Source organism: Peromyscus californicus, unplaced genomic scaffold (genome assembly GCF_007827085.1).
Source record: "Peromyscus californicus insignis strain IS unplaced genomic scaffold, ASM782708v3 Scaffold_11__1_contigs__length_118956290, whole genome shotgun sequence".
Lineage (NCBI taxonomy): Eukaryota > Metazoa > Chordata > Mammalia > Rodentia > Cricetidae > Peromyscus > Peromyscus californicus.
The window spans coordinates 33,327,193-33,341,237 of NW_026294402.1; the positions used below are offsets into that span (position 1 = coordinate 33,327,193).

Here is a 14,045-nt window from a genome sequence, read left to right on the forward strand (position 1 = left end):
AATGGAAAGTCTTGCCACAGTTATTGCAATTTTTCATGTTTCATGTGAATAATTTAAAATGACTCCTGTCTGTAAACACTTCATCTTTTCATGTCGATTACGAAGAAAAAAGCCAACCCTTCAAGAGTTATGTGGAAATAAGGTCTGTCCTTGATACTTTTTTTTTTTAAAGATTTATTTATTAATTATGTATACAATGTTCTGCCTGCGTGTATGCCTGCAGGCCAGAAGAGGGCGCCAGATCTCATTACAGATGGTTGTGAGCCACCATGTGGTTGCTGGGAATTGAACTCAGGACCTCTGGAAGAACAGCCAGTGCTCTTAACCGCTGAGCCATCTCTCCAGCCCCAGTCCTTGATACTTTTATTGTGCCAACACAGTCCATTTTGGTGATATTTTGTTCATTTTGCCCAGAATCTCCGAATGGGAATCTCATATGAAAGTCAACTACAATGGAATGATTTACTTGTCTCTAGATCTTCCTTTGGGTTATTTTCTTTATTGTCAATTAACTTAAACTTTTTAGCCTATCCAGAGAGATGTTTCAGTCCTCACAATATTTCAAGGAGGTTCCAGAAAAGATAAAAGAAGCCATACAAAGAGGCTTCCATTGTCTGCCCTGCACTGTCTAAAGCCTTCTACCTAACTAGTGTCTCAATGACGGCTTGTTCTTTATTCCTTTACTCTTCTGTCTTCAATCTACATGGACTCAACAAATATAGCCTGTCTCCATTTGTCAATAAAACAATCTTCATTCACAAATCATTATTACTTCAGTCATTGTGGGTGTGAAGGATTGTGTGAGATTAATAAAGCCAGGGAAATATTTGCAGTGCTCTACAGAAGAAAGTTAAGATTCAGATAGTAACATGATTTTCAGAACTGCATCAGTGATTCTTTGCAGAGAAAGACTCTTATTTACTCGTCTGTCTTCTTCGATCCCATTTGATAACTTGTTGGTATAGTTTCTGTCCCATATATTCTTTTCTTTAATTTCTAGGCATTTAAAACACTCAAATTATTCCATTTTAAATTCTGTAGATGAACTTGACTCCCTACTACGCAAACAAAAACAATAACAAAAAGAATAATCCAAAATAAAGTAACCACTACAATGATGATAGACACATGTATACCCCACAGACAAATCACAATAAAATTTCAAAGCTGAAATATACTCTTATGATCATATTTCCTAAATAATAATATAAATATGCAAAAAGTTATGTTAATAGTGTGTTTGAAACATGGAACCATTAGGTAATTCTACACTTTTCACTAAGCTATTAATTACCCATAAATCCTACCTGTCACACTGGCAGTTGAAAGAGATATGTTGCTTTCCAATGGAAGATGTACAGAAATGAACAGAATCAAATGTTTGAATTACATGTTTAATTCACATTCAAAATGAGAAATACACATACAGTGGAGAAAGGCACTCTTAAGTTACTGCATTTGATAATTTGAAGATCTCCTTTAATGTATAAGAGGAAAAACATAAGTATGTAATGAATGGGGGATAATAGGTAAGTTCTTTTCATGGCAGTATATTTAGATAAGAAATAGAATAGAAAAAGGTGGAAATGACAAAAAATGAAGAAAGCAAACTCTAAAAATATTAAAATAACATCTAGAAAACTCAAATTTCTTTTTATGATTAAAAAGGAAAGAGATTAGTTTTCATGATTATAACAAGGGTTTCTGTCAGTGCAAAACTAAAAAAAAAATTAAATAAACATAAAAAGCATAATATTTTCTAGGAAAAAAACAGTAAAGTTTTCTGCTGAAATTTGCCCACAAATAGAAACTGTCTCTGTGCCCAAAACATGAGGCATAAAGACCACCCTGTATAATCAAAAGTTCTTCTTGTTCAGGCTTTTCATCAGGGCAAATTTAATATCTCTGTTCCTCAAGCTGTAGATTAAGGGATTCAACATAGGCACCACATTGGTATAAAAAACAGAAGAGATTTTACCTTCATTCATAGACCCAGCTGAGGAGGGTTTGAAATACACAAATGCACCTGAACCAAAGAACAGAGAAACAGCAAGAATGTGGGAGCTGCAGGTACTAAAGGCTTTGGACCTGCCCTCAGAGGAACTGATGCGGAATATGCTGGAGAGGATGAAACCATAGGAGAAAAAGACAGTTGAAGTAGGAACAATGATGTTGATGCTCACAACAATAAAAATGACAAGTTTGTTGATATATATGCTTGTGCAGGAGAGCTGGAGCAAAGGAGGAATATCACAGAAGTAGTGGTTGATGGTGTTGACATCACAGAAGGTCAGTCTCAGCATGCATGCAGTGTGAGCTACAGCATCAGAAAATGCTATAAAGTAGGAACCAAGCATAAGGCTCAAACATAATTTAGGAGACATGACAACATTATACAACAGTGGATTGCAAATGGCCATGTATCGATCATAGGCCATTGAAGTCAAGACATAACACTCAGAAATAGCAAAGAAGCAAAAGAAATAGACTTGAGTCATACATTTCACGTAGGAAATTGTATTCTTCCTTAATATAAAGTTCACCAGCATTTGGGGAGTGAACACAGAACAATAGCAGAGGTCTATAAAGGACAAGTTAAAGAGAAAAAAGTACATAGGAGTATGGAGGTGAGAATTCAGCACAGTCAGAATTATTAAACACAAATTCCCCAATACAGTGACCAGATACATTGCTAGAAACAGAAAGAACAAGGGCATTTGGAGTTCAGGCTGGTCTGTTAATCCTACCAGAATGAATTCAGTCACCAAAGAGAGATTTACTGAGTCCATTCTTCTCTAAGGGAACCTGTGGACACAGAACATTGAACTGCATTAGAGGATGATGCAGACCATTCATTGGTCCTTTGTAACTGTGACAGATATGTTGGGAATGTTTCTTCAAGCCTAGACTAATCATATAGAATCAGCTTGTGCAGCCACAAACAATCTTAAGTCACAAAGCAACTGATATTGACTTTCATTATGATTTCTGAAAAATATCACAAGATAAAGAATATACTAAGAAGTATTCAACATTCATCCATCTCTGGTCTTTCCTCACCAGAGCCCTTCCTACAATAAAATTGGAGGGAGATGCCTGGACAGTTAGTGATGGTTGCTGGTGCAGATTCACTTTTGCTGTGCTACTAATGAAAAACAGATGCCTGAATTAAATCTAAAAACTGAAGCGCAGCGAGAATGTTTCCTGTCCACTTGTCACAGTGCCATGAATCTGGAATGTCTGAGTTCTAACCATGAAGGAGAACTCCATGGAGATGCTGCCCACTAACACCTCCTAATACTCTCTGATCACCCTGAATTCTTTCATCTGCCTGTTTCCCTTGCCTCTCATTTGCCCAGGAAAAGGAAGAAACTTGCCGAAGCCCATCATATATTTAGAGAGATGTAAAGGTTTTGGATTTAGATGGAGGGGGAATGGGAAGATCTCAGAGGAGTTGAGGGATAGGAAACTTTAATCAGAATATACCATATGAAAAAAATCTCTTCAATAAAATAAAAATAAGTGAATATTCGTTTTTTAAAAAGACAGAGGAAAAAAGGACAATTAGTATACCTAGAACTCAAAAGCTCACAATTTTCAGTCTAAATCTTATTGCAGGCTTATTTTCCCATTTATCCCTGTTTACCTGGATAAATATTTCAGATTCAAAGGTTTCAGGTCTTTCAATTCAAAGAAGATGTGCTCAAGACTTAATTTTCCTGGACTATTTCTGTATTGCAGAACATTACTTGTGATTAAGGATTTGAGTCTTTCTGGAAGCAGAGAAAGGGGTCCTTTAATCTCAGAATGTGTGTGCTTACAAGCAGGGCAAAAGAATGTCTAGGTTCTTCCTCAGAGGAGAGCATTTAAATCAAAGAAGGAACTGAAGAAACTGTATTACACCCTAGTACATGATCCTTATTTCCTGAGGGACCCACAATTATACTCATCCTTTCCATTTTCTCTAGAGAATGTACAGCCCCCAGTGTAAATATAGAGATAGACTCTTGCCTCTCCAATTATCTTGAGATCTGAAGGGAAATCTGAGTTAGGGCATTTTCCTCTCTTGCTTCCTGCAGTTAGGTGAGAATTGCCCACAGATATTTCTGTTGACTAAAGTCTGTGTCTGAAAGTTGCAGTGTTGTAGGAAGTCACTTCCAGTACTGTGCTACCAGAAACCTCACAGATACTGTGTACAAAAACATATTTCTGAACAAGAATGATACCAGGAGACACACTAACATGGAAGGGGGAAATCTCAAGTGGCCTCAACCCCTGATGAGGAAATGAGGAGTGCTGGGAGTGTACAAATAGTGTTTCTTTCCGTGAATAAACCTATTCCAATTGGTCAGGCAATATCAAGTGGTCAACCATGAATTCATACAAAGAAGTAATATTATATGAACTGAGAGCTTGTATTTATATATTCAGCAAATATATAAATACTATGTATATATATACATGTACATGTGCATATATATATAAGTAATCAAGCAAATAGAAGCCCTGAATTTTAGAAGAGTAAAGGGGTGTGCATGAGAAGGGCTAGAGGCTGGAAAAGGAAAGTGGAAAAATTATGTAATTATATTTAAGTTGAAAGATAAGGAAATTAAAATAAATTTTAAAAAACTTCAAAAATTTTAATAAAATAAATTATCACTGCATCACTTTTCCAGTTGCCTTTTCTTACTCTAAGCACTCCCATGCTTTACCAACTAAATCCCTGAAAATTAATGGACAATTTTCTTTATATATATATACACACAAACATATGTATCATATATATGTAAATTAACCCAGTCTCAGTAAGACAAACAGCGTTTTTTCTCCTTGTTCTTATTAGATTTTATATGCATACATGCAATTAGATCTGTACATATGACAGAAATTTAGAGGAACAACGAGGCATAAGAAACACTGGGATACAAAGGTGAAAATGAGATATGAGCAGGTATGGAGGAAATATGCTCAATGAGTCACGGGTTTTATATGAAAATCTTTTGTTACATATTACTATTTAAAATGAATATAATTGCCAATTTTGAAGATTAATAATCTTGACCTCAAGCTATATATTTAACAGCATTACATGTAATATTCATATATAAATTTTCAAATGCTTTTATTAAATGTAAAATATACAGTACATTCAAAAACAAGTCTTTTATTATTTGAAAACATACAGATTTACAAAATGTATATATTCCACTAGGAAGACTGCAGGCAAACATTATACATGTGGAAACAAATATAAACAGGATGCATTTCAAATTTATGTAGCTCACATCATGGAAGAAAAGTACATTAATCAGGATACACAAACAAGCTTTTGTACGTTCCAAGCTGAAGGGCATTTTCTTTTATTCCTGCAGAATAAATAAAACCATGACACTTAAAACTGTTTTTTCTACTGGGAGATAAATTATACACAACAATGATAAAACGGATTGACAGATGGCTTGTCTATTATGAATCATTCCAGTCTTCTTCAAGAAACACTCATGTTCTTATTTATTTTTTGGATATAGCTTTCTCCATGACTGTTGACTGGACAGTTTGACTGTAGTTCATCTAAATGAGACTGCATTGAAATTAAGAAAGAGGATGCAACATGTGTTGAATTTCATTCATTCTAAAGAGTATCTAAATGTGCTCCCATTGGCATACACATTTCAATGAAGTACTTTTAGTAAAAACTTAACCATTTGTGGTTTATTTAGATATTCTCAGAAAACTGTGTTACTACTTTAAAAATACTGTTTTCAAAAGATGTCCCTTCTGGTCCAACTAAAACTGCACCACAGTGAATGCTGCCGTTTTTAGACGGTGCACCACTAACCCTCAAAGGTATATCCTCTTTTACTCGAAATACTGCATGAGACTCTTCTAGGGTTGCAAGATTTATAGCTATTCCACATAGAAAAATGAATAATTTCAACTTAAATTGATTTAAGAAACCTAACATGAAAACACAGAAGCCTGTGCATTATTTGGTCTAACTGACAGTCTCAGACATTTGTTCAAAATAGACAGAAAGACAGAAAGATGGATTGATAGCCAGATACAAAACAAAGAAACAGATAAATAGATATGAAGATACAATTATGTCAGAATATTAATGCCTGGTAACCATAAAAGTCAACATTGACTTTCCCCCATGATATCAATATACACACACAGCCTCACAGCCTAGCTAAGCCAGTATCTGTGCCTTTTGGATCTTGCCAGTATTGGTGGATTTCCTACACTCTGTGAGAAAGATCACTGTTGGTAGACCTTCAGAATGCTCAGTCAACACCTTCCACTGTTTTCAGTGGAGAGATACATCTTTCTACTCAAAAAGAAAAATGTTACAAGATTTTCTTTTGTTTTCATTGTCTTCTACAGTAACTTGAGAGAGTATGTGGCACTGGAACATTGTTTTCTTTAACTTTTTTTGTTTGCTTTTAATAAATATACTCAGATGTTCTCTGTATAAATTACAAAGTTCCATTCACACTAAGAGTTTCAAAAGAATCATCTTTCATTGGCACTTTATTAACATTGACAAATATGCATAGACAGAATTTGGATACAGGTGGGTAAATTACAACAGAACTTTACCATTTTCATAATTTCTCATCCTATGTAACATGTATACTATTTGAGAATGGTAATAAATTCCTTGGCTGTTTTCCCTCATTTTCATTAAGAACATAAATGTATTTTTTGTAAAATAATGGAAATAGTTATTCAAATGATCAAGTAAATCCACACTAGTGTTGCATTTTTCCATTGTTAATGAAGTTTCTTATTTTTGTACTGGTAACATGTCTTTGAAAGTGTAATTTAGATCATGTGCTCTCTTCTGTACATCCTCTACTGGAGAGCAAAGTATTTCCTTTATTTGCTAATATGACAGAAAGTCAGGTTCCAAACACATTGTTATTAACAGAAAGAACAAAGTTACTTGCAGTTCAGGCTGGTCTGTTAATCCTACCAGAATGAATTCAGTCACTAAAGAGATATTCACTGAGTCCATTTTTCTCTAAGGGAATCTGTGGACACAGAAAATAGAGCTGTATTAGAGCATGATCCACACCAGTCATGAGTCCTTTCCACCTGTGGGTGTATGTTGGGAATATTTCTTCTAGTTCAGACTAATACAGAATCTACTGGTGCAGTCACAAAAAATATGTTAAGTCAGATTCAACCCTTTCCCATCGCCTGTCTTTCTTCACTAGAGTCCTCCATTCAACAATAAAATTATAAGCAGATTTCTGGATGCTATATTGCTGGTTGCTGCTGCAGATTCACCTTTGTTGTAGAAAGAATGAAAAGCATGTGCCTAATCTAAAATTAAAAGAAAAAGAGAGAGAAAGGCATGGAGAGAATGCATCCTTTCCCCTTGTCAGAGAGTCATGACCCTGGAAGACTTGAATTCTGATCGTGCAGGAGGGCTCTAGTGCAGATATTGCAACTCCAGGGACCACCAACAACTTTTACCACTCTCCAATCTCCCTGAATGCTTTCTTCTGCAGGTTTTGCTTGAGTCTCATTTTGCACAGGAAAAGAGAGACACTTGCTTAAGCCTATCATATATTAAGAGAGACTTAAAGGATATGGATTCAGAAGGAACGGGAGGCAGGGAGGATCTCTGAGGAGTTGAGGAGAGGAAACTGTAATCAGAATATATTATATAAAAATATTCTATTTTCAACAAAAAATTAAAGATAAATATTTAGTAAAATAATAAAAAAGAGAAGACAGACTGTTAGTATACCTGAAATTCAGAAACTCACAATTTTTATTCGAAACCTTGGAGCTCTCTTAGTTTCCCATTTATCCCTGTTCATGTGTATATAAATATTTCAGATTCAAAGGTTTCAGATCTCTAATTCAAAGAAGATATAACTGAGATTTAATTTTCATGGACCAGTTTCTGAATTGCAAACATTATTTGTGATTTGAGTCTTTTCTGGAATCAGTGAAAGGGCCCTTTACCTGCAGGAAGTGTGGGCTTATAAGTAGGGCAGAAGAATGTCTAAGCTCTTCCTCAGAGGAGAGCATTTAAATCAAAGTAGGAGCTGAAGAAATTGTATTACACCTTGGATCATAATCCTAATTTCCCGAGGGACCAACAATTATACTCATCCTTTTCATTAACTCTTGAGAACTTGCATCTCCCAGTGCAGATAGATAGATACACTCTTGCCTCCCAAATTATCTTATGATCTGAAGGGAAATCTGAGTTTGGGGTTCTTCCTGCAGTTTAGTTAAAACTGTCCACATGTCATCCTCCTCACTAATTTCTGTGTCTGAAAGTTGTAGAGTGTTATATTGAGTCATCTCCAGTGCTGAACTACCAGAAACATCACATATACTATTTAAAAAAATATACTCCTGTACAAAGATGGTACCAGGAGACATGCTAACATGGAAGGGAGAATTCTCAAAGGATCTTAACCCCTGGTGAAGAACTGATGACAATTAAAGAATATTGGGAGTGCTACAAATAGTCTTTTTTTAGGGAAGAAAAATATCCCAAATGGTTACGTAGTATCAAGTGGTCAGCTGTGAAATCATACAAAGAAGTAAGTAACATTATATGGACTGAGAGGTTGTACTTACATATTTAGGAGTATATATGATTAATATGTAACAACAGTTAAGGAAATAGAGGACCTGAATTTTAGAGAGAGCAAAGGGGTGTGCATGGGAAGTGTTAGAGGCCAGAAAGGAAAGTAGAAAAAATATGTAATTATACTTTAAGTTTAAAAGATAAAAATATTAAATAAATAAAAACTCTAAAATGTTTTAATAAAAAGAATAAAGTAAAATATAAATGAACCATTTTGCCAGTATTTCCCTATGCCAAGCATCCCTCTGTTCACCAATTCCCTCCCTCCAAATTAACTAAATTAACGACCTCTTTTTTTTTTATTTTTGTTTTTTTTCAAGACAGGGTTTCTCTGTGTAGTTTTGATGCCTGTTCTTGATCTTGCTCTGTAAACCAGACTGGCCTCGAACTCACAGAGATCCACCTGGTTCTCCCTCCTGAGTGATGGGATTAAAGGTGTGCACCACTGCCATCCAGCTTAATGACCTCTTTTTTATTGCTACATATATATGCAAAAATGTGTAAATTAATCCATTCTCAGTAAGACAAACACCATTTTCCTTCTTGTTATTATAAGATTTTATATATATGTATGAGATTTTATATGTACATATAATATGAGTGTAGGGTAACAAAGAGGGTTAATAAACACTGGAGTGCAGTATGAAAAATTGGATGTGAACAGGTATGGTAGAAATATGATCAGTGAGTCAGTGGTTTTATACAAAAATATTTATGTCACGTATTACTATTTACAATAAATATATAATGCCAATTTTAAATGTTAATAATCTTGATCTCAAGTTATATATTAAACAGCATTATATTCAATATTCATATAACAAACTTCAAGAATTTTTATCCAGTGTAAAACAATTTGAAAAAGCGCAGTTTTGCAAAATGTGTGTATTCTATTAGGAAGACTGAAAGCAAACATTACACACTTGGAAAGAAATGTAAACGGGATGTATTACAAATTTATGTAGCTCAAATCATGCAATAAAAAGTACACTAATCAGGATACACAGCTTTTGTATATTCTGAGCTGAAGGGCATTTTCTTTTGTCTCTACAGAATTAATAAAAACATGACACTTAAATTGGAATTTCTACTGGGAGGTAAATTATATACAACAATGATGAAAGACATTGACAGATGGCTTGTCTATTATAAATCATTCCAAACTTCTTCAAGAAACTGCCATGTTCTCATTTACTTTTTTGGCTATAGCTTGCTCTGTGGTTATTGACTGGAAAGTTTGGCTTTAGTTCATTTAATTGCGACTGAATTGAAATTAAGAGAGGGGATACAACATATGTTGGACTTCATTCATTTTAAAGAGTATCTAAACATGCTCCCATTGACATATACATTTCGATGAAACATTTTTAATAAACATGTAACTGTTTGTGGTTTATTGAGATAGTCTCAGATAATTGTATTACTACTTTACACACACTGTCTTCAAAAGGTGTCCCTTCTGGTCCAACCATAACTGCACCCCAGTGAATGCTGCTATTCCTAGATGGTGCACCACTAACTCCCTAAGTTATGTCTTTTTGCACTCACTTGAAATCCTGAATGAGATTCTTCTAGGGTTGCTAGATTTGTAGCTAATCCATGTGTAAAAAATAATAATTTCAACTTAAATTGATTTGTTCCATTTGAAATATACGAGCTTCTTTTGAAAATGTATGAAGCTCAGTAGCTAAAGAAGATCCCTTACTGTTTTAATGTGTAAAAGAAAATTAAGTTGATCAAATCAATATACTACTAATTTAAACTTGAAATCACAGAAGCCTATGGATTGTTTGGGCTAACTGATAGCCCCAGTCATTTTATTCAATAAATAAACAGAAAGATGGATTGATAGCCAGATACTGAAAAAGACAGATAAATAGATAAGAAGATATAATTATATCAGTTTATTGACATCTTGTAACTATCAAAGCCAACATTGACATTCTCTGTAATATCAATGTTCACATTCTTTCCAGTAACTACATTCTTCCCAGTATCTACACTCTGGGACTTGCCAATATTGGTTAATTTCCTACTCTGTGTAAGAAAGGTCAGAATCTGTAGTGCAGCTGGAAGAATTACAATAGAAGTTTATCATTTCCACAATTTCTCATTTTATGTGTTATGAGTAGTATTTAAGAATCATGTTAGTAAATACCTTGGCTGGCTGATTTCCCTCATTTTCATTAAGAACATGAATGTATTTTTTTGTCAAATACTGGGGAATAATTATTCAAATGATCAAGTAAATCTATAATAGAGTTAAATTTTTCCATTGTTCACGAGGTTTCTTATTTTGCACTGCTAACATGTCTGTGAAAATGTAATTTAGAACATCTGCTCTCTTCTGTACATCCTCTACTGAAGATTAAAGTGTCTCCTTTAATGGCCAATGTGACAGATACATTGGCCTTCGTCAAAACTTTGAAAAATGTCTCATTTTGCACATGCATGTAATGTGTTATGTTTGTGTTGAACGTGTTTTTCATACCTAGATGCATCGATACTAGCATATATAGCCCTGTTACTATCTGCTTACTGTATGTGCAAGACAACAGTGTGATGAGAAACTTAAGACACCAAAAAGAAATGAAGATACTAGGTAATATGAAGACCTCCCATGCTCATGGATTGGTAGCTTTAATATTGTGAAAGCAGTCATCATAACAAAAAAAATCTACAGATTCATTAAAATTGTCATCAAAATCACATTGCAATTCTTCATAGAAATTGATAACACATGAGCATCCTTCCCATATATATACATATATAAAATGACTTAAATTAATATTGGTTTGGATTTTGGGTAGAATTTATATTGATTTCTGAATTGGCCTTAAACAAACTTTGGCAATTTTGTGTAATTTGCACAGAGAGGTGATTATTATGAAATAAAAATATCTATAAACTCTGAAGTTTTGAAGATTGCCTTGTCTTAGAATAGTAAATATTCACTTAAGATATAATTGGTTATGTGAAAATAGATAAGCATACCTTTGTCATAAGTGTGTAAATTCCCCCTTTAAAAGCTGAAAAGAATAATCTACATTTCAGAAAACTGCTTCAGAGCTGAGAGAATGGATCAGTGAGTAAATAAATGACTTACTGCAAAAGTGTGAGGACCTGAGGTCACATCACCAGAATCCATATAAAGCTGGATATGCCAGCTAAAAATGTTATCTCAACTTTCCTAAGGTAAGAGTGGAGGAGAGGAGAAGAGAGGAGAGGACAGGACAGGACAGGATTTATTGGAACTGAATAGGCCATTAGCATGGGAGACCTATCAGTGATCAACAAGGAACCCTATCTATACAAAAGATTGGAAATGGAATACTGACACCCATATCCAAAGATTTCCATAGGTACTTTGTGATGTGCACGTGTGCGCACCCCCCTCCACACTTCGTCTTTTGTATCTCTCTCATTCCACACACACCTCAAACACACAAAAATGAGAAACTAATTGTATTAAAATAAATTTCTTTAAATTATTATCAGTAATTCCATTGCAATTCTTTTTTATGTGTTTTATACACCTGTATGTCTGATTGTGTAAAAATTGTCTCAGTCGAAATGGGATTGAAAAGGAAAAAGTTAAAGAATCCCTGATTTAGTACATGGTTACATGAGAAGAATCTATAATTGTGTAATTCATATATGCTGGTTAATTTTGTCCTCTTGACCCAACTAAGTCACCTGGGAAGAGGGAACCTCAACTGAGGGATTGCTTCCATCAGATTGGCTTGTGAACTTGACTTTGGGTGCAATTTCTTAGTACATGGCTTATATGAGAGGGTCCATCCCAGTGTAGGGAGTAATACTCCTGGGCAGGTGTAAGCAGAGCAAGCCTTGCCAAACAAAATGGCAAGAAGCATCCCTAAATTTTCTGTTCAGTTCCACTTCCATGTTCTTTGACTTTGCTTTGCTCACTGATGAACTGTAAGCTGTAAGCTAAAGAAACCATTACCTGGTCCAAGTTGTTATTGGCCAATCTTTTATCACAACAGTGGAGAAGCACCCTTTGATTGCTTAAGACCAGGAGACAGTTCCCTTCTGTGGTTTCTATTCAGTAATTTCTGTCTTGTAATGTGGTGAAAAAAGACAGAAATTATGCTCTATCACCATTTCATACATACACATTTCAGTACATCATGCTGAATCTTATACTTTCTGTCTGGTAATATTTTCTGACAGTTTCATAAGTTGAAAAAAGTTAAATTAAAATTATAGCATTTTCTAAGAAGGAAAGGTAGACTACAGTGCTGCCAATCAAGTGTGTTAACTAAATAGAGATTATTCTTGCACCAAATGTACAGGAATCAAGACCCAGTCAACCTTCCACCTTGTCAAGGTTTTTCTAAGGACAACTTGAACACCCACAGCCTTTGAGTATATTCCTACTAAGGTGGGTCATTGACTCTCTTGGTAGTGTATCCAGAATTTGTATTCTTGGTTTACTCTAATAAAAATTCCTTTAAAAATTTTTTGTATATTTTGTGTTTCTTCCATAATTCTGTGAACAAGGTACCACAAATCTGAAAATGCTCTGACTGACAAACAGTAACCCTGGAAGAAGACAAAATAATGGAGTTGACTTATACAAGGATAAAGAAGTTTTAACTCTGGTGTCTTTAGAAACAAATGTTTTTGACTCTTGCCCTCTCCCTCCTCTTGCTTGCTTGCTCTCTCTCTCTCCCCGTCCCTTCTTTCCTTCTTTGCATCCTTCCGTTCTTTTTCTTTTTTTGCACCAGGAATTGAAGGTTTTCTGTAAGATAATAAAGTAGAAAAATGTTCACCATACTCTTTCTCACAACTCTTCTTTTGCTTTTAGATGCTGTCCTGGTTGTTTTCTGGTTACTGTAATAAAATGCCTGACAAAAGCAAGTTGAGCAATGATTTATTTGGGTTCAGAGTTTGAAGGTATAGTCCATCCTGGTAGGGAAGCTATGTCAGTAGGAACATGAGGTAGCTGGTAACATTGAATCCATGACCAGGAGAAATACAAATTCCACTTATCAGCTGGGGTTCTTTACTCACTTCAAGAACAACCTTGTTTTTTTTTTTTTTTTTTTTTTTTTTTTTGTTTTGTTTTGTTTTTTTTTTTTTGGTTTTTCGAGACAGGGTTTCTCTGTGTAGCTTTGCGCCTTTCCTGGAACTCACTTGGTAGTCCAGGCTGGCCTCGAACTCACAGAGATCCGCCTGGCTCTGCCTCCTGAGTGCTGGGATTAAAGGCATGCGCCACCTCCGCCCGGCTCAACCTTGTTTTTAAAACTTTCTTTTTATTTATTTGTGTGCTTCACATCATGCCTCCCAATCCCACCTATCTCCCTCCCCCACCAGAATAAAACAAAATAAAATTTAAGAGAAAAACATGGAAAAAAGGCAAGGAGATAAAGAGACTGGTCATGGAAGCAGCAGTGTAATA

General features: G+C 34.9%; 1 protein-coding gene across 1 annotated transcript; it reads right to left on the reverse strand.

Moving 5' to 3' along the window:
• Positions 1 to 1,856: 1,856 nt before the first annotated feature.
• LOC128103611 (olfactory receptor 8B8-like) lies at positions 1,857 to 2,789 on the reverse strand. Its single transcript, XM_052728137.1, has one exon. The coding sequence runs from the start codon at positions 2,787 to 2,789 to the stop codon at positions 1,857 to 1,859; it is 933 nt and encodes a 310-aa protein (XP_052584097.1).
• Between the last annotated feature and the right edge of the window lie 11,256 nt (positions 2,790 to 14,045).

Bases quoted from the DNA above. Each gene is read 5' to 3' on its own strand.
- LOC128103611 (XM_052728137.1), bottom strand. From the start codon at position 2,789: ATGGACTCAGTAAATCTCTCTTTGGTGACTGAATTCATTCTGGTAGGA.